Consider the following 21273-nt stretch of genomic DNA (forward strand, 5'->3'; position numbering starts at 1 on the left):
AATGTTTCAAGTTGTTCCACATAATCCCTTATCAAGAGTTACATTTTACCTCATTTCATCATTGTTAACAAGGAAGTACAAAATGGCTCAATCTATTGACCAAAAGAGCTATATTCTTCACTTGTACTGGGAGTGAAGTATTTTTGTCATATTTGGGTTCCGCTAAATGACAATTATTTACTCTTTTTATTACAACAGAATCACTATTATGCTGCTTTATATTGAGCCACAGATAAACCAGTGATATCCTTGGTTGTCAGCGTCTTTAACCCTGTTCATACAATTAAGATTTCCTCTAATACGAAAATACTGAATTTAAAATAATGAACTGCTCAACCTTGCTTATGAGACTGTATTGCTTATTGTTCAGTTCAAGCTCTGCTAACTGAATTGGAAGAATGAAGCCCGGTCATTTGGAATGAGAACTTGACCAATTAGGCAATAAAATGGAACACTTAAAATATGTGTTCCCAAGCATTTATTTACTCTCTTAATTTGGACAAAGAAAGTACTGTGAGATTTCTTGCAAGATTAAAGGAATCAACTCCTTTGGTATATGATAAATTTGGTGATGATCTGTGAAATTTCCAAAACCTTTTCAGGGACAAACAAGGGCCAGTTTTGAATCATCCAACCATGAATACCTCTCTCCTGCTGAGTGCCAAGAACTGGCCTGTGGCATTCAACAAAACCCTTTGGAAATTTAAAGAAGTTTACTAAAATTAAGTACAGCATGTAACAATTCACAGAAATAAAAAAAACCTCAAATTTTAATGAGCTGTAATTTAACCTTGATTTTTATTCTGATGTGAAAATAAATTTGTGACTTACACCCTGAATATTTTCACATGTTTATATCTTGGCATGTAAGTTTTAGCTTCATGTATTTTGCTTTATTTTAAGAACAAGTAAAATCAAACCCAACGCAGTATACACAGTTTCTTCCAGTGTAATACATTTATTCATAATCATATTAAATTTGAAAATTTAAGGCTTCTTAAAATATGTATAGCCACAAAGTATTTCCCCATTTATTACATTCTATAATTCTAAAAAGATTTTGGCAGTTTTCTCACAAGAAGCTCAAACTAAGCTGACATTTTAATTTCTATTTTGGGGGTGAATTATTATAACTGGAGTCTAATTTTCCTCTTTCAAATGATTAATTCATAGAAAAAGACAACAGGAAACAGCATTATTTTGTATTCGTGCCATCTCTTTCCAACAATTTTAAATGTTTTAGTTCTTTTGCGTGTGAATGGTTATACTGCATGATGAATCTCCAATTCAAAATATTTTTTCTAAAAAACTTCTATATAGTTATGTAAGTGCACATTGAATTGTGAGTCAAGTTAAAGAAAATTTTGGTATGTGACACTGGAGGATACTAAAAGTTAGCATCAGCTATAATAGCTTAAATACTTAAAGGTTTCTATATATAATTAGCCGTACATTGGAAACTTGTTTGGTTCCTGCATGGCACCTTAAATATGCCGAACAAAAACCCACGGCAACATTTGATAATCTTACAAATTGAAAACTGTGAAAATATCTCTATGCCTCTAAAGTCTCCTGTGAACAATTAATATGCCTCAATATTTAATTTGAAGAATCTTTCAGTAAAACCTATAGTTTCAATAAACTAAAAATTTGAGAGACTACCTCAAACTTCAAATTCATGAGTAATCAGAATGAATGTCATGTTCACTAGTGTAGGAGAACGTAAGCACTACATAAGGCAGGTACCTCTCCAGCTCCTTGGAATAGTACGGTTTGATCAGAGAGCTTATTCTTGGTTATTCGAAGGGCTGCAAGGATGCCAGCGACTGCAACGGATGCCGTTCCTGCAACAGGAAACAAGTTGAGCAATCCTCACATGGGCGCTGCTGTATCCCGAATCCCAAGCCTCAAACTGATACTCATGTCTTGAAATCATCACACAACAGGTTAACTGGTGCAGAAAAGGAACCTGCGGTTGTCCGACCCCACGCTTGCATTTGACGTGAAATTCTCAGGCTACTGACATCTGTCTTTTAAGATAGCAACTTACGACTGTTGAAAACTTTCCAAAAAAGAAGGTTCCGTGGCTGAATTTGCTGATGCAGTGACTAAGAACCTGCTGGAGAGGGTGTGGAGAAGAGGGAACCCTCCTGCACTGTTGGTGGGAATGTAAGTTGGTGCAGCCACTGTGGAAAACAGTATGGAGGTTCCTCAGAAAACTAAAAATAGAGCTACCATAGGATCCAGCAATCCCACTCCTGGGCATATATCCAGAAAAAACTATAATTCAAAAAGATTCATGCACCCCTACGTTCCTAGCAGCACTATTCACAATAGCCAAGACATAGAAACAATCTAAATGTCCACTGACAGAAGAATGGATAAAGAAGGTGTGGTATATATATATATATACAATGGAATATTACTCGGCCACAAAAAAGAATGAAATAATGCCATTTGCAGCAACATGGATGCTGGAAGACAAATATCATATGACATCACTTATATGTGGAATCTAAAAAAATGATACAAATGAACTTATTTACAAAACAGAAATAGAGTCACGGATGTAGAAAACAAACTTATGGTTCCCAGGGGGGAAAGATGGAGGGGGAGGGATAAATTAGGAGTGGGAGGTTGGGTTTAGCAGATGTAAGCTTTTATATATAGAATGGATAAACAACAAGGTTCTACTGTACAGCACAGAGAACTATATTCAATATCCTACGATAAACCATCATGGAAAAGAATATTTAAAAAAAGAATGTATATATATTCAAACTGAATCACTTTTCTGTACAGCAGTAGTTAACACAACATTGTAAATCAACTATACTTCAATTTTAAAATAAATAAATAAATAGATAAATAAATAAATAAATAAATAAATAAGAACATGGGGTTTGGATTCTTAGGTGGATTTCCAGCTCAACCTGTTTACTAGCTGAATGAATTTAGAGAAATCATTGTGTCCATCAGTTTGCTCAGCTGTAAAATCACTGTATTATATGAGATCAAAAAATACTAAGTGCTATTAGAAAATTTAAATGTTTTAATTTTCAACTGGAAAAATTAACAGTTAATAGCAACGAAAAGCTGATGTTGGTGCAGTCTTTAATCAGCTTCCTACCTATGATAAATCACTGGTGAATCCCAAAGACGCTGGACAAAATTAATGTAAAAATTATTTAGGATAAAAACTGAGCTTTCCTCATCATGCCTCATGGTAGCAGAAACTTCACCAGTTCTAATTTTATTACTTTGCCATATAAACTTTCACAGATCACAGAGTGGTTCTTTTGCTTTGAACATAATTACATGGCTCAATTTCTTCATGGTTCACGTCTGAAATATAACTCTGAAGCTTCCTGCAGTACCTCCCTGTTGTATCTACAATTTACTCCTCTAAAGTAACATTCTACCTATGATTCCTAGATCACTCAGCTGGGTAGTAAAGCCTAGTGAAACTTTAAACACCCTCATTTAGTTAAAAAAAATAAAAATAAACCAAAAAACATAGATTAGAATAGGTTTGAAGAGTGACACAATGATGAAGTGTTATGTATGCCAAGTACCAGAGATGCATTAAACACTTCACCATCAGTAGATTTGTTCTTTTGAATCTTTTGGTTGTTTGCTTCTTTCTTATAGAATTTGGTAGTCACAAATAAGATCACAATAAATGATTAATTATTGAAGACCTGTGTGTCTCTTACATGTTTTTTATTTAGGAACACAAATATAAAATGCTTGCAATTTTGAGCCGCCATGCAACACATTATGAGTTGCAGTAAGTCACACATCACACAAAGGCCACTCTTCTATATATGATTTACGATGAAAGCCTGTGTAAAAATAAGGCTGATCTACGTAAGAAAGATACCGTGGCAGGTTTAGAATGGTATTTGCCTCATACATCAAGATAGATTGACTAGAGTTGTTAAACAGATGAAAAGAGAATTTTAATTAGCGAGGTACAGCTATCCAGCCACTAGATGAACACTTATTCACAAATAGCATCTCAAGCTGTCTCTATATTGGCCACAAGTTTGGATTTAAGGGACTCTAAGCTCCCTTCCAACTCTGAGATTCTGTAACTTTAAGGGTCTCTACAGATTCTACCAGCACCCCAAGATTTAACCAGTTGAAGAGTCAAAGTTGAAATATCATCAACAATCACTGTGTTTGTACTATTGTTTTGATTTTTAAATAGAATTGGGCATTTAAGGATAGACAGAATAAAATATTCCAAAAGATACTAGCTATAATGTGTGACATTTTTATACGGTTATGCTACATCACTCTGCACTAAAACTCAAAATGTTTTAAGTTCAGACATATTACCCCAAATAAGGCAAAATAAGTCTCTATCTACACTGGATATCAGAGCCTTATATTTAAAAGTATATTTTATGGGGATTCCCTGGTGGTGCAGTGGTTAAGAATCCACCTGCCAACGCAGGGACACGGGTTCGAGCCCTGGTCCGGGAAGATCCCACATGCTGCGGAGCAACTAAGCCTGTGCGCCACAACTACTGAGCTTGCACTCTAGAGCCCACGTGCCACAACTATGGAGCCCACGTGCCACAAGTACTGAAGCCTGTGCGCCTAGAGCCCGTGCTCCGCAACAAGAGAAGCCCCCGCTCGCTGCAACTAGAGAAAACCTGTGCACAGCAACGAAGACCCAACGCTGCCAAAAATAAATAAATTTATTTTTTTAAGTATATTTTATAATATTTCCTGAGAACATAATGAAACATCTAAACTTCTCTTTACAGAATTAACAAAATTAGAAATATTTAGCACTACCAAAAGGTGAACTTGAACATGATTCTTCTACATAACCTGGTCCTACCACCTGATACTGCCTTGATTTAAATTTCATTGCAATCAAGGGAGTAAATGTGGCAAGTTGATATTACATAAAAATGTGAGTCTCCACATTAAATTGTTCCAAAGGAACTTCTGCTTTGAGATTGAAAACTAAACTTTTTGGAAATCAAAGACAGGTTAAAGTTTATCTTTGTACTATCACTTTTAAAGAGTACTTAATATTTAACACTGTTAGCGAGATACTAAAGAGTCAATCTTAAAAGTGTAGAAACTTCTATTCGTCTTTGTGTACATTACAACTTTAACATTAAGTCACCAGTTATGCTGTCCCTTTGCTGTGGTTATTAAATATCAGTCTTACCTTTTATCAAAGAATCACTTCTACTAATGCAATTCATTTGTTAAATCTGATTAGACTTACTATATAAAACCAGTAGAGAAGACTTATGTATAATCAAATTATTACAGTGCTTTACTAAATAAATAGATCAGGTGAAGTACAAGAACTAGAAGCAGGAGGAGGTTGAATAAATGTGTTTAAGCATTTAGGGTACCTACCCTGGTCCTGAGGGGTGAGTGTGAGAGGTCCAGGGTACCTACCCCGGTCCTGAGGGGTGAATGTGAGAGGTCCAGGGTACCTGACCCAGTCCTGAGGGGTGAGTGTGAGAGGTCCAGGGTACCTACCCCGGTCCTGAGGGGTGAATGTGAGAGGTCCAGGGTACCTACCCTGGTCCTGAGGGGTGAGTGTGAGAGGTCCAGGGTACCTACCCCGGTCCTGAGGGGTGAATCTGAGAGGTCCAGGACCTCAGGCAGGAGAATACGCTGTGCAAGAAGAGCAAGTGCAGAGACAGCGAGGCAGGGGTGACTGTGAAAAATCAGGGCTGAACATATAATTTACTTTTCCTTGCCCGCAACAAACTCTACTAAAACAACAGAAAGAAGATCTTAAAAAAATCAAAGAGACCAGCAGAAGAGGACAGCAAGACAATTTTAGAAGCGGGAAGGCAGATGGGCAAATGGCAACTGACTCAGTAGACTTGAGCAAGCTGAATTCACGGCCAGCCACGGGGGATACTAAGAGGCAGTGGGACTGACACAGCAGAACTCTCAAAAGGCCCGAGTGTAGGAGGCACCAAGTAGCTCTGGAAGTGGGGATAAAAGACAGGCTACACACAGGAAGCTGCTCAAAAATCTGTTAAGAAGTTGTTTGAACCCAGATCCATTTCCCTCTCCTGTCGGCACACAGTTGACTCTCCCACACCCTGGAGGTTTAGAAAGAAACTAGAGGTTTAGTTTCTAAAGAGGGTCTCTGGACTGTAAGGCACCAGACATAATTGTAAGTTTCCAGGGATAATGGTGCAAGGGTACCATACTCAAAATAAGAAGATTAAATGAAAGTTTATTCTTTCCCTACTTGGCTTGAAGAATACTGGCAGAAAGTTGATACTGGCAGGAATAATAAATAAGTCACCTATAATCCCATTGTCTAGGTACTGTAATTTTCAACATTCTGATGTACATTCTTACAAGTTCTTACTCTACCTGATATATGCAAATTCAAGAAAATTTTAATTTATAGAAAAATATTTCATGGCAATAGACTCTAAAAAAGAGTGGATATATGTATTTGTATAACTGATTCATTTTGCTGTACATCTGAAACCAACACAACATTGTAAATCAACTATACTCCAATAAAAATTAATTTTTAAAAAATCTCATGCCATGCTTATTATTTTAACATACTTATTTAACATATTTTTATCACTTAAAAATATTTTGTGACTATCTCACCATATCAATAATATATTTTAAAATATTATTTTGTAGAGTTATAATATCCTATAGGATGAACCTGTGATAATTTATTTAACCAAACCTGTATCTTTGGGTATTTAGAGGCCTTCTGATTTTTGCCATTAAACATTACATCACAATAAATACCCTTATCTGAATAGACATTTTTCCAGAGAAGACATACAAATGGGCCACAGGTCCATGAAACGGTGCTCCACCTCACTAATCATCAGGGAAATGCCGTTCAAAACCAGCATGGGATATTACCTCACACCTGTTTGAATGGCTATTATCAAAAAGACAAGGGACTCTCCTGTAATTTGCTACAGGATGCATTTCCCAAATTGCAATTCCTCTGCTCTTCCTGAATAAACTTAATTTCTGGTATTAAAAAAAAAAAGACAAAAAATAACACATGTTGTCAAGGATGTAGAAAAAAAAGAACCCTGGTGCACTGTTGGTGGGAATGTAAATTGGTGCAGCCTCTATGGAAAACAGTATGAAGGTTCCTCAAAAAATTAAAACTAGAATTACTATATGACCCAGCAATTCCACTTCTGGGTATTTCTCTGCAGGAAACGAAATCACCGTCTTGAAAAGATACATGCACCCCTATGTTCACTGCAGCATTATTTACAATTGCCAAGATGTGGAAACAACCCAAGTGTCCAATGACAAATGAATGGGTAAAGAAAATGTGAAGTAGATATATATATGAATATTATTCAACCACTAAAAGGAAGGAAATTCTATGTTTTGTGACAACAGGGATGAACCTTGAGGGCATTATGCTAAGTGAAACAAGTCAGACAGAGAAAGACAAATACTGTATCTCCCTTATATGTGGAATCTAAAACAAAAAGCAAACACATAGATACAGGGAACAGACTGGTGGCAGTTGTACAAAATGGGTACAGGGAGTCAAAAGGCACAGACTTCCAGTTAGAAGATAAATAAGTTCTGGGGGTGTAATGTACAGCATGGTGACTAAGTTAATAATACTATATTGTACATTGAAAGTTGGCACAAGAGTAGATCTTCAAAGTTCTTATCACAAGAAAAAATGAATTTGTAACTATGTGTGGTGATGGATGTTAACTAAACTTATTGTGGTGATCATTTAGCAATACATACATGTATCAAACCATTAAGTTGTACACCTAAAATTAATACAGTGTTATATGTCAATTACATCTCATTTTGAAAATAAATAAATATTTAAACTAACTAGCTAAATATCCTTGTATATTTGTTTTGCACACCTTCGTCTGCAGAGGATAAATTTCTAAAAACAGAATTCTTGGATCAAAGATCTGCATAATATTAAGATTTGTGACACGTATTGCCACCCCAAGAGTTGTACCAATTTATATTCCCAACATCAATGTACAAGAGTGTTCATTTTCTTATAGCATCATTAACAGTTGGGATTACAATAAAAATCTTTGCCAGTTTGATACAGAAAGAGTTTGTCATCTGCTGTTCGATACGCTTTTTAAAACTTGGTGTGGTTAAACTTTAAAACATGTTTTCAGGCCAATGGTATTCCTTCATTTGTGAAATGTCTGTTCTACCATGTCTGATTTTGATCTTTTCAATTATCAAAGCATTCGGTATAAGATTAGGCTACATTTACCTTATTTTTTAAAATCCTAACAAGCTAGTTCATTATGGCAAAAATTTCTATGTAAAATACTTAGAATGTCAAGTTAGAGAATATCTATTCCAGAGAGGGTATTATGGGAAGAAAAATCTCTTTTTGCAGCTGATTTTAAGTGACCAAAGGATGAGACCTTATTCTTTTGATCTGAATTTGTTGAATTCTGATGGTCTCCAGATTATATTATTAAATCTCCATTTCTTTTTTCTTTTTTTTTTTTAAAGATTTTTTTTTTTTTTGATGTGGACCATTTTTAAAGTCTTTATTGCATTTGTTACAATATTGCTTCTGTTTTATGTTTTGGGTTTTTGGTCGTGAGGCATGTGGGATTGAACCCGCACCGCCTGCATTGGAAGGTGAAGTCTTAACCACTGGACTGCCAGGGAAGTCCCGTAATTTCCATTTCTTAATAGCTAATTTGCACACTTTTTGTAGTTAGCAATAATTTATAATTAGAATGCATTAAGGTCTAAATAAATTTTGAACCCAAATCTCTATCATTTAAGATTATTTTAGATCATTAATATAGTAGAATTTAAGTATTTTTAAAAATCAAATACTTTTCATAAAATGCTAATAAATTTAAATAACACATCTGTTTAAAAAAAAAAAGTTCCCCCAAAGGTCCAGTGTAAAAGCATTTATTTACATGGTAAGGCTGTAATAGTTACGGAATTATTTTTTTTGGCGCTAGAACACAATTTCTATGCCCACAGTGAGGAAAGTATGACATCTGTGGGCAAAATAGTAAAAACATAAGGTTAAAAAGGTAAAATAGAAACATATGGGGAAGATGTGTCACTAAGGACACTATTTTGGTATGGAGAAAGCACAAAATAGTTTGGTCATTTCTAGTCAGAACTCCAATAACTTGCCAAAAGTTTTGTCTAGTTAGAGATTAGACTCGTTTTTCTCAAATGTTAACTTTCTGTTGGCTAAGGCAGTAGGACACTAAAATGTGGAAATATCTAGACTGTGTGTGTGCAGATTATATTTTAGGCAGATTAGTTGAGGTGAAAACTAGTTATTTAATGCTCCATAGGGGTGATCTGCTGGGGGAAATGTTCTGCTGTGGATTCTCAGGGCAGCTCCACATGCAGTGCTCTTGGCTTGGCCTGGCATCTGCCTCAGATTTCCTGTGCTCCTGACTTTCATTCTGATGCAGCCCAAGCCTTGACCCCTAAATTCTTGGCCACAGTTGACAGAAATGCTGACCCTAATTCCTAATTGCTCATTTTGTTTGATGATTTGGATTTAGCATTCTTTTTCTTAAACTGAAATCTGATACCTATTTATTCTATAAAATGATTCAAAATTATGCAATACCGGTCTTTAACGTCTATACAGACATTTCTGTGAGACCCACAAAATCAAAAGATATAGAATATTAAAGAAAGGACAGGACAGTTTTGTTCAACAGTTAACTGGTGGCTACTTTAGAGGCTACTACAAAATGAACTGGTAGGTGACTTATAGACACTGATCTACAAAGCCTATGTCTGTGGCGTCAAAGGCACTCTATCATTATATATTATATCTTCAAGTTAGGGTTATAGCACATTAAAATTAGACTGTCTTCATTTCCTTTCTGAAATCCTCCACATATTCACTTCTTATAAATAAACACTCAAAAAAAGGAATACAAAAAGAAGAAAATGAAGTTGAAATAACGTAAGGATCTTTGTCATGAAGATGGCAATAAAGTAATAATGTAATTAACATCACAAAGGATTTTAGGAAAAGAAAGAGTAGACCAATTACGTTAGTGTGTCTCAAAATGTAAAAAGAGACTCATTATCTTTAAACACACTATATTTACATAGCTATGTTATACTAAAGAACTTAAGCATAGTCAATTTTAAAAATTATAAAGTATATTTCAGTTGATAGAGTATTTTCACAAATAACTATTTTGTCCACAATATAAACTCTACGAGAGAAATATTATCATCCTCATTTTACATTTAAACTTTTCTTTGACCACCTCATTTCCAATGGCATTCATCTTACTCCACTTTGGCTACATTCCTCCTAAGTTTCACCTTGGTTCATCTCTCAGAACTAATCCTTCTTGGAAGAACTACATTGGAATACCTCACTCATCATGGTTGCAATCTCCTACCTTTCCAGTTCTTTACTCAGTTATCCCCATTATACCTATTGTTTAACTTCATGGGAATCTAGCCCTTTGGCCCTACCTACCCATCCTTATATCTTCACTTCCATCTCTATCCAACTTAGTGCTATGGTCTTAGTGCTAACCTTAACTCTTATCCCATTGTCCTTTCTCTGCACAAATACAGGAAAATACCCAGCATAGACAGACCCAACTGACCATCCTGGCCTTGCCTACTCCTAAGCTCTTGCACTCAAGCTGCTCAGCCTGGGGTCATGGTATGTTCGTGGTTTTCAACTTCAGTGGACCCTCAGCACCCACTACTGAATCCTTTTGTGTTTCATGGTCAGATGGCTCTCTAGTCCTCTACAGCAGTTCTTTCAAATTCCCTTTACCCTCATCAAACTTCTAATCCTCTCATTTCCAAAGAAGAAAATAGAAGCTATTATATAACTTCCTGCCATAGATGAGAAATTAAAACTCAGAGAGGTGAAGTCAATTGATCAAAGTCCACAGCTAATGAAGAAGGAGCAAAGCAAGTCAGTCTGACCCCAGAGTTCTTAACATCTATATGTTATAATGCCTCTCATTTTCTCATTCTCAGTTACTGTCTTCCCATTCTACCAGTTCTTCAAGGCAAACACCTAGGCTCTATCCTTGGCTATTTCCTCACCCTCATCATCAACAACTAATCATCTGTCTACTTCTTAGTCTTGACTGGCATTTTCCCAGAACCAGGCACCATCATCATGCACTTGGACTACAGCAACAGCCTTTAAGTTTGCTCCCAATGAATCTAGTCTCTACACTGAAAACAATGAAAGGGATCTCTCCAAAATGCACACCTATCTTAGCCAACCTAATTCCTTAGTTCGACTCTCACCAACTCTTTTTAGACCAGAGGTTGGCAAACTCTTTCTGTACATGGCCAGGTAGTAAGTATTTTAGGGTTTGCGGTCACATCATGTCTGCCCCAGACTTACAGAAGCAATCATAAATAATACATAAACAAATGGGCATGGCTGTGTGGCAAGAAAACTTTACAAAAACAGACAGTGGGCTGGGTTTGGCCCATAGGCGGTAGTTTGCTAACTCCTGCTTTGGACGTGTTACAGTCATTCATTCCATTAACATTAAGGACCTTCTGTGGGCTGGGCACTGTATTAACGCCAAGGTGATGAACAAAACAGACATATTCTTGTCCTTCACAGAGCTTAAAGTTTAGTGGGGAGGGAGATATTAATTTTTTTAATTACATAAATATATAGAACTGTTTCTGTGATAAGTTCAACAAGGGAAAAATAAGTAAGGCTATGCAAGCCTATGATAGGTGGATTTGGCTTAGCACAAGGATCCGGAAGATTTTCCTGAGGAATGTCATGATTGACAAGAGATTTGAAGAGGGGAGGGAAGAGTATTCTAGGAGGATGGATCAGCATTTGAATAGACCCTGTGACAGGAAGAAGTCTGGCTTATGTTCGGACCTGAAAAAGACGGTGATGGCTAGAATGGCAAAAAAAAATGAGGTTGGAGAGACAGGTAGGGATCAGACCATGCATTTTGGACCATATTTATGACTTTCATCTTTCATCTTAAGTGCAATGGAAAACCATTAAAGTATTTTATGGAACAGATGATATGACTAGATATCTACGGCAAAAAGAAAACTTTGGCTTGTCACAAAATTCTCAGCCCCTAGGTCTACATCTGGCAAACTGTAGTCATACTATGGAGAGAACACATAAGAAGGGGAAGCAATAGTAAATGTGGATAGATTTCTTAGAAAATGCCCATTATTTAGGAGAGATGATGGTAACTTACCTTAGGTTAACGGAGAGGAATCTGTGGAAGAGACAGACTTTTACAACAGAAAATCAGGAGGATGAGTGATGGAGTGTATTTGGCAGGGAGAGATGAAGAAGAGAGAGACATCAGGAATTCACGAAGAAGGAGAACACACGAAGAAGGTTGAGGTTGGTGGGGAAATAAGAGTTTGATGGTGGGGAGGTTGAGTATGAGATAACTTTGAGACATCCCAGGGGAAATTTTAAATAACCAGATGGGTATATGAACCCGAAATTCAAAGAAGTCTGGGCTAAAGATATAAATCTGCTAGTGGGATGGGTGGCCTTGCAGTATATACCTAAGATATAATAGAACAAAGAGAAAAGGACCTGGGACTGAGTGTTGCAGTGTTCTGGCATTTAATAGCTAGTCAGAGAAGGATGAACCTGGAAAAAAAAAGGGTGAAAATTCAAAGAGGTAGGAAGCAAGTCAGCAGGGGCATGTGACACGGAAGTTGACGGAAGAGAGTATTTCAAGGAAGACAGTGGGGTCAACAATGTTAAATGCTGCTGAGAATCCAAGGAAGGTCAACACTGAAAAATGTTCACTGAGATTAGTGAAATGGAAGCCATTTGTGATCTTCTTTCAGGTTGCCAGAATTTACTGTGGCCTTCCTCCTTTGGATCTCTGCCTGCGCTTTTATTCTACCTGCCCTTTATGAAACAGGAAAAGTAAGATTCTCATTGGAAGGTTTCGGATGTGGGGAGGTGGGTTGGTGGCGGGGTGGATCTAGAGAGAGTTGCAAAAAAGGGCTTAGTGAGAAACAAAATAAGTAACTTAGACAAAAGCAGGTAGCCAAGCATGTACAATCAATCAAAGACAAACAGGAAAATGCGGTACACACTGTGTACAAAGGCAGCTTCTGCTGGGGTAAAGCTTAGAAACTGTGACTGATTTCTAAGCTTAGAAAGCTTAGAAAACTGACTGAGATGAAGGCTGAAGAGAGAAATACACAGTCTTCATTTTAAACAATGAATAATATATTTTCATATATTTTATTCTTTGTTTAGCCATAATCACTGGGGATTTTATCAGATTTTAGGGCACCTGTTCGTTAGCTCATGCGTAATATGGTACATTCTAAAGTCACAGAGTACTTTTCTCAAATATGTAAAATTAAATGAGAAATAATGTGTGAAATCATCAAGCATAACCCCTGGCATTTAATCGGTATCTAGTGCAAATTTACTGAATTTGAATCATTATAAAATTACAAACTAATATCAGGACATGTTGTTTTTGACCCACATGCAGTGAAAATCTGATTACCTTGAATATCATCGTTGAATGTGCAATACTGGTTTTGATACTTTTTCAGGAGCCGAAATGCATTTATATTGGCAAAATCTTCAAACTGAATAAGGCAATTCATGCCATACCTATGGGACAAAATATTCACATTAGAAGAGGTTAATGAAATAACATTTAAAAATAAACCTTGAACATTAGACTATAAAAAAGGCAAAACATTATTTTCTTTTAAAGGTCCTATCTTGCTACTTAGTATAAATATATAATACGTCTGTTCAGCAAATATTTACTACATGCTTACTACAGAAAAAAGCATTGCATTGGCACTGTGAAATACTACAAAGATGACTGGTACCCTGCAGTCAAGTAATTTAAAAGTTAGCAGAACTTATTTTGAAATAAATGAAAAGTGCATGAAAAGTAATATAAAAGTGGTACAAACAAGGAATAACAGATGTTGAGAAGACAGATATCACTCCTGACTGGGGTTACAAACCAGGTAACAAATGAACTGAGTTTTAATCACGTCATGATTTCAAAAGTAGAGATGTAAGGTTCTACAAGCTGAGTAAACAGCAGAAGCAAAGTAACTGAAGTGAAAGTTAGGAGAGAAAAAAAATCATTCAAAAAACAGAAAGAAGCCCCATTTGGCCAAAATGTCGTGTATGGTACATGTAAGGGTGTAGTGAAAGACAAGGTCAGAATTTTATGTCGGAAACCTTAAAAATTCTAGCCTAGGATTCTGGTGTTTGTTCTATAGCCATGACCAAACACTGAAAAGCTTTGAGCTTTGAAGTATACAGCACAGATTTTTATTCCTGAAATTAACTTACTGGTTTGACCCTTTATTCTTATGATCATCTATGGCCTGTACATCCAAGACGAGGGAAATTAACACCCCTGATACCCCAAGTATCTGAGAGTTACCAGAGAAAGCCTTATAGCCATGGCCATCCTTGCCAGGTGATTTAGAGATGTATGGTCTCCAACCTCGGCTAGACTCCCACTGCTGCCATATTTATGATTCCTTTTCTTTGTCCTTGGTCAGCTTCCACTGCTATTGCACCCAAAGGCTATTCCTAATCTTCGCCAATCCTTTTAAATCTTGACCTCTTCACCTGTCTCCTACTTCCTGGCATAGTGAGGGCATAATGTGTGATCTCCTTCAACTATTCTCCTCCCACCGCATCCCCCATCTCTATCTTTATAGCGCTACCCTGCAGGCATCAGTCAACAAGATGTTCCTCTTCCTGCTTAAGGTAACTCACCGCTGCTGCCCACGTTCCCACCACTTCCTTCTTAATTAGCTCCCTCTCTCCTATTTACAACTCCTTCTTCTGGACAAGTTCCTTCCTCTTTTTTGATAACTGACTTGGAGCTTCTCATTAGAGGGAAAAAGTTCTTTCTCAACCCCATGTTTTTCCTATCCTTTCCATTTAATGTATCTGAAATATTAGTTCACAGTTTACATTATTTTTCCATCCCCTGTCATTTACCTTCTGTCCTCACGACTCTGCTAAAATTGCTGCTCTAAAATTAGAATGTTTCCGAACTAAAAATCCAAGAAACACTGTTTCCCATCCCTAATTTACCAGAGCTCTTTGCTGCATTGCCACTAATTCTGTTTATCTTTTTCCCTTGAAACTCTATTCCCTAGGCTTCTGTGATATCACGCTTTTCTGTGCCTTCTCCTAAACTACTGATCATTTCTTCTTCTTTCTCCCTTAGGGAGTTCTTAGCACTTAAACATTGGTGTTTCCCATGACTCTGTCCTTGGTCTACTACATGGTGTGTGTGTGTGCGTGTGCACGTGCGTGTGTGTGCATGTGTGTGCGTCCGTCCGTCCTGACAGAATCTCGATCCCACTCATAGTTTTAATCACCAATTATATACAGTGACTCCCAAAGGTATGTTTCTACTCTACTCCTGTGAACTCCAGACTTGTAAATCTCATGACCAGCTGGATAATTTCACTTGAACGTACCTCAAGTTGAAAAGTCCAAAATTAAACTCATTACATTTCCATAATACCCATAAGTGCTCAGCAAATATTTGTTGGATGAATGTAATTTACAGATACTTTCTCATTTAATCTCAGGGTACAATTTTATAGATGGGGATAGCCTTGGGCACCAGGTAAGCTGGGGAGGGGAGATCTGCACTCAAGTCTGCCTGATGATGTGGTAGAGCCTGACGTTTAAGCTAAGCTTTAAGTTTATGATTGATTCCTTTCTGTTATCCTGTAGGTTATTATATATACCTTTAAGTATATACCTTTGAACAACGCTGAGTTCTAAAACTAAAAATAAGCAGCTCTATAACAGAAAAGTTTTGTAAAATTTAATCAGAATAATAAACTAGTGAAAAGACTGACTAGTCTTTAGGGGCTACGTTTTGTTGCAAACCAACAGTTAATAGAAAGCTGTTAAGCATAGGTTTGGTTGTTTAACATTTATGATGGTCCTACCTCTTCATGGTGAAGTCTGTCTCCTCAAGACTTAAACCAACACCTTCTTATAGATTATCTATTCTGTATTTCCAACCTAAATTGCTTACTGAAACTCAATCATCTTCACAGAACATTTCCAAAGTCAAGTAGGCTCTTGACTCTCAACTTCAACAATTTTTTTTCTATGGTGCTTTCCATGTCTCAGAGACCAAAGGACTGAAGCTGTTATTTTACTATTTCCTTTTTAACCCATCATATTCAGTTAATTACCATTTTCTATCATTTCTACTATTTAAATATTATCACAGCCAAAGAAATCAGTCTTGCTCCTGCTAGGACTGCAAAAAGTCTACTGGTCTCTGCTTCTCCTTGTCTCCCTCAAACATATGACACAGAGCCACCAATGTTTTGTAAACAACAACTTCCACCAGCTACTCCTTTGCTCAAAATTCACAGAGTGGATTGCTCTGATGATGACGCTCAAATTCCTTAAATTCAAGGATCTATAATCACATGTTATCTTTTCAATTGCCTTATCTCTCCCTATATTCCAGGGTAAGTCCCTTCCCCACTGAACCACTTCTCTCCTCTCTCAAACACGCCACGTCCGTCTCCTTCCCATGTCTTTATTAATGCACTGCCATTGCAAATCACCGTCACTCTTGAATCGGCAAATATTTTCTATACCACTTACGAGGGGTCTAAAACTACTAGCATGTAGATGTCTCATCAACTAGATCAAAAGGTTCCTGAGAGACTTAAAACTCTTTCAGATAGTACTACTTCAGCAGAGAGAAGATCAAGTGAATATAATATGTAAGCACAAATTTATTTCATTCAATAAGAATAATTGGTCACTTAATAATCTGTACTGCCGAATACTATGACTATCAGTTGCTTTGAATGAGTTGCATCAGAGTAGGTATTTCCCTTTATTTGCCCCAATTCCAGAAGTTCTACTGTTTTGCATTTTTCATACTAGTTCAAAAAAAAGTATAATCTTTCTATTATTTAAATAGACATGACTTTTATTCTAGAATTTCTCTATTATTTAGCAAGAAACAACATCAAGTTCGTTTCATGTTAGTTTTTAAAGAGCTGGCACTAAGTAGGTTATAGAAGTTTTCAATATCAATAGTTTCTATTAACAGAGGTAAAAAGGTTAGCCTAGTCAAACCAAGATTTTTCAAAACACTCATTTAGTACTATAAGACGTTAACACATTTTTCTCTTTTGGTTGAATTCCCAAATACAAACAGGAATTTAAATCATGTAAATCACAGTTATTCTTATAATCTTTATTCATATTTATTTGCCCCTCCTTTGAAAATATTTTCTACAGTTACCTAAGAAAACAAATTCCTATGAAACTGCTATTTTTTCCATCAGCATTTTAAAATTCTTTCCCGTATACTTTCCTCTTTTCTTTTCTATCAAAGTCATTTTGGAAATATTATTTGTTTAGAAGACTTTCTACAGTAGTCCTTTAGGCCTTTAAAAAAAGTAATATTTTAATTCAAACAAGCAGCATTAGAAAATTCCCATATGAGCAAAAAGACTAATAAAATATGAATTAATAAGAAGTTAATGGTGTAAAAGTTCTACTGCCAATATCTTAAATTCTCTAATACTCTCCTTCTCTGCCCCTAGTCCTGTCTTCCCTCTCTTCCACCAACTCCTTCCCCAGCACACTACCCACTCTTCATTTGGTCCTTCCTTTCCTCCGAGTTCATTCTTCCTAGCTTCACCTCTGTATCCTGAAGACAGTTACTCCAGCCATGCACTGGCCATCCCCCTAGTGAAACTGAGCAGGACCCTGTGGGGCTCCTGGGCATAGAAGACTTTCTGTCCCCCAATTCTGTCCTCCCTATTCTTGTACGGGATAGTCATCAGTCTCCACGACCTTCCCTGAGTTCCAAAGGGCAAGGTCCAAACAGTTGCTAATCAGGGAAGGGAGGGCAGGCAGAGACAAGGGAGGAGCAGCCAAGAAACAATAGTGCAGTCTTGGGGCAGGGTCCTGGTTCCCCCTCAAGGGATACACATGACAATATCTTTAAACTCTTTACAGAACTAAAACCCCCAACAAATGGAAGATGCTAGCATCCTTCATTCCAGAGAAGACCGCCTGAGGCCAGATTAAAGGAACCAGAGAAGCTCATCAAGAGACCAGATTAAAGGAGTGCAGGCCCTGCACACACTCTGATCCTTATCAGCCACCCAACCCTTGAACCATTGCTATAAAACTCCTCACCAAATCCTCCTGGGTTGGGACACAGTTTTTGAGGGTCATGAGCCCTCTGTGTCCCCCTTTGCCTGGCAAAGCAATAAAGCTATTCTTTCCTTCTTTACCCAAAACTCTGTCTCTGAGATTCGATTCACCACTGGTGCACGAATTTTCAGCAACACTAGGCGCCCCTAGCCCCTTGCTCTCCCTCATTCCACTTAGCTAGCACACAAGTCCATGCTATGGAGTCTCAGCTAGGACCTCAATCAAGTTCTGCAATATTTGTTTTCTATTGCTTACTGGTCCATAGCATGATCCCAGAGCAGCTTCTGCAAACCATTTTTTACTCCCCTTGTCCCACAAGCATTCCATCTCTTACCAGCCACAACTTCACTGAGATGAATGCCATCCAGAGAGAAGAATCTTCACTTTCTCAGCTCCCCTCCACATTTAAAAATATGTGTGCTTTTACTTCTTTTCTTCTTCCACTTCCGAGATGTATTCTTGCTTCCTTTTTTCTAATCTCTCTACAGACCTTACTGCCTCAACTCTACCTCTCTACACTAACAGCTTCAATTTCTCCTTCTCCACTGGTTCCTTCCTGTCTCCAAGGAGCCTCAGGACTCCCTGATTTTAAAACCATATCTCTTGACCATGACAAAGCCAAAGCTATGGTTACTTATCTCTCTTTCCACCTACTGCCAAACCTCTCAGAAGAGAGGCTGACAAACTTTCCCTCATTTTTCACTTCTTGTTAATATTAAGCCTATACTTCAAAGACAGTCTCACACTACCACATTCTGATATCACAACATAGATGAGGTCTCTTTCTTCTGATCCAACAAAATACTTTGTAAATCATCTGCTTTTCTTCCATTGCAGTTATTTACATATTATTATTATGTCCCTGAAGTCTATCTTTTTAAATCACTGTAAAATTCAAGGTGAAGACTGTTTTCTGAATTTTTGTTTCTTTTTTTTTTTTTGATTATTCATGAACCTTAGCATCTTTTTCTATGTCCATTGGTCATTTGCAATTCTTCCTGGAAGATTATATGGTCTTTGGTTTGTTTTTCTATTTTTATGGTCTTTTCTTTATTATTTCATAAGAGTTCTTCACATATTAAGAATATTAACTTCCTGTTATATATGGTGCATGTGGCTTCCCTACTCTAGCATACTGTGTCATTAATCATTTACACAGCATTCCTGTTTGTTTTTACAAAAGGAATTCTAAATTTTTATGTAGTCAGATCTTTCCATCTTCTTACTTATAGCTTCTGCCCTTGATGGTATGCTTATTACCATCAATCTTCTCCACACATGTTTATTTAACTATTAATCAAAAATTTCCTCTAGTGATATCATGGATTTAGAAAATAATTAACCTCTACAGCTGGCATTATTTTTCACTGTTTCGATGTAGATTTTTTTTAAATATAGATAAAATTTTCTGACTTCTATATAATTCACTCAACTATGCCAGCACCATCTACTTAATAGCCTATCTTTTCCCCTCATCACCTGTAATCAGATACTATATTCTCATACATAGTAGAGTCAGTTTTCTGTGCTTTTCTCTTTTATTCTACTATGGCTAATGACAACAAATTTTTTTTTAATTGATTTCTTTTATTTATTTACTTATTTATTTATTTATTTTTTGGCTGTGTTGGGTCTTTGTTGCTGTGCGCAGGCTTTCTCTAGTTGTGGCGAGTGGGGGCTACTCTTTGTTGCGGTGCGAGGGCTTCCCACTGTGGTGGCTTCTCTTGTTGCGGAGCACGGACTCTAGGCGTGCAGGCCTCAGTACTTGCGGCACATGGGCTCAGTAGTTGTGGCTTGCGGGCTGTAGAGCACAGGCTCAGTAGTTGTGGCGCATGGGCTTAGTTGCTTCGCGGCATGTGGGATCTTCCTGGACCAGGGCTCGAACCCGTGTCCCCTGCATTGGCAGGCGGATTCTTAACCACTGCGCCACCAGGGAAGCCCAAGAAATATTTTTTAACCTTTAATAATATGTGTGTGTACACGTGTGTGTGTGTGTACACTCACTTATTCTTTGCAGCCACTCTATGAGGCAGGCACTATTATTATTCTCATTTTATAGATGAGAAAACAGGCACAGCATGTTGGTACTGCTCGGTAATGATAGCCTATAATAGTAATGATTAATCTACTAATCTCTCTATCCACTGAAAAATGCCTCTATTTTAACTACTATAGTTTTTAAGTGACTTTAATATTTAGTAATATTATTTATCTCTCATTCTTCTTTTGTAAGTATTTGCTTGGCTGTGTTAGCAGTTTAAAAACATAGACTCTACTCAATAGTAAAAAACCAAAACCCTCCAATTAAAAAATGGGCAGAAGATCTGAACAGACGTTTTTCAAAGAAGACATACAGATGGCCAATAGGTACATGAAAAGATGCTCAACATCACTAATCATCGCTAATCATCAGAAATGCAAATCAAAACCACAATGAGATATCACCTCATATCTGTTAGAATGGCTCTTATCAAAAAGATAAAAATAACAAGTGTTGGCAAGGATGTGAAAAAAAAGGAACCCTCATGCACTATTGGTGGGAATGTAAATTGGTGCAGCCACTATGGAAAACAGTATGGAGGTTCCTCAAAAAACATTAAAAATAGAACTACTGTATGATCCAGCAATTCTGCTTCTGGGTATTTCTTTGAAGAAAATGAAAATATTAATTCAAAAAGATATCTGCACCCCCATGTTCACTGCAGCATTATTTACAATAGCCAAGATATGGAAACAACCTAAGTGTCCATCAATGGATGAATGGATAAAGAAAATATGGCATATATACACAATGGAATATTATTTGGGCATAAAAAAGAAATGAAATCTTGCCACTTATAACAACATGGAAGGACCTTGAGGGCATTATGCTAAGTGAAATAAGCAACACAGAGAAAGACAAATACCATATGCTCTCACGTATATATGGAATCTAAAAACAAACAAACAAGAAGAAAGAAAAAAGTTCATAGATACAGAGAACTTTTTGGTGGTTGCCAGAGACGGGGGTGGGGGGGTGGGTGAAATGGGTGAAGGTGATCAAAGGCTACAAA

The 21273-nt window shown here is 37.0% G+C and overlaps 1 protein-coding gene and 1 long non-coding RNA gene across 3 annotated transcripts in view; one reads left to right on the forward strand and one right to left on the reverse strand.

The window, feature by feature from the left end:
* Positions 1-21273, reverse strand: part of ME1 (malic enzyme 1) — a 193170-nt gene that overhangs the window by 28521 nt on the left and 143376 nt on the right. For both annotated transcript variants that reach the window (XM_082405864.1, XM_082405863.1), the window contains exons 7-8: positions 13521-13630; positions 1747-1844 (exon numbers count right to left, since the gene is read on the reverse strand). In XM_082405864.1, coding sequence (XP_082261990.1) covers positions 1747-1844; positions 13521-13630 — 208 coding nt within the window. The remainder of the gene's footprint in view (positions 1-1746; positions 1845-13520; positions 13631-21273) is intronic.
* Positions 1-21273, forward strand: part of LOC309635089 — a 55396-nt gene that overhangs the window by 13621 nt on the left and 20502 nt on the right. The gene's annotated exons all lie outside the window — the stretch shown is intronic.

Source organism: Balaenoptera borealis, assembly GCF_965194805.1.
Source record: "Balaenoptera borealis genome assembly, chromosome: 9".
In the NCBI taxonomy this organism is placed as follows: Eukaryota; Metazoa; Chordata; class Mammalia; order Artiodactyla; family Balaenopteridae; genus Balaenoptera; species Balaenoptera borealis.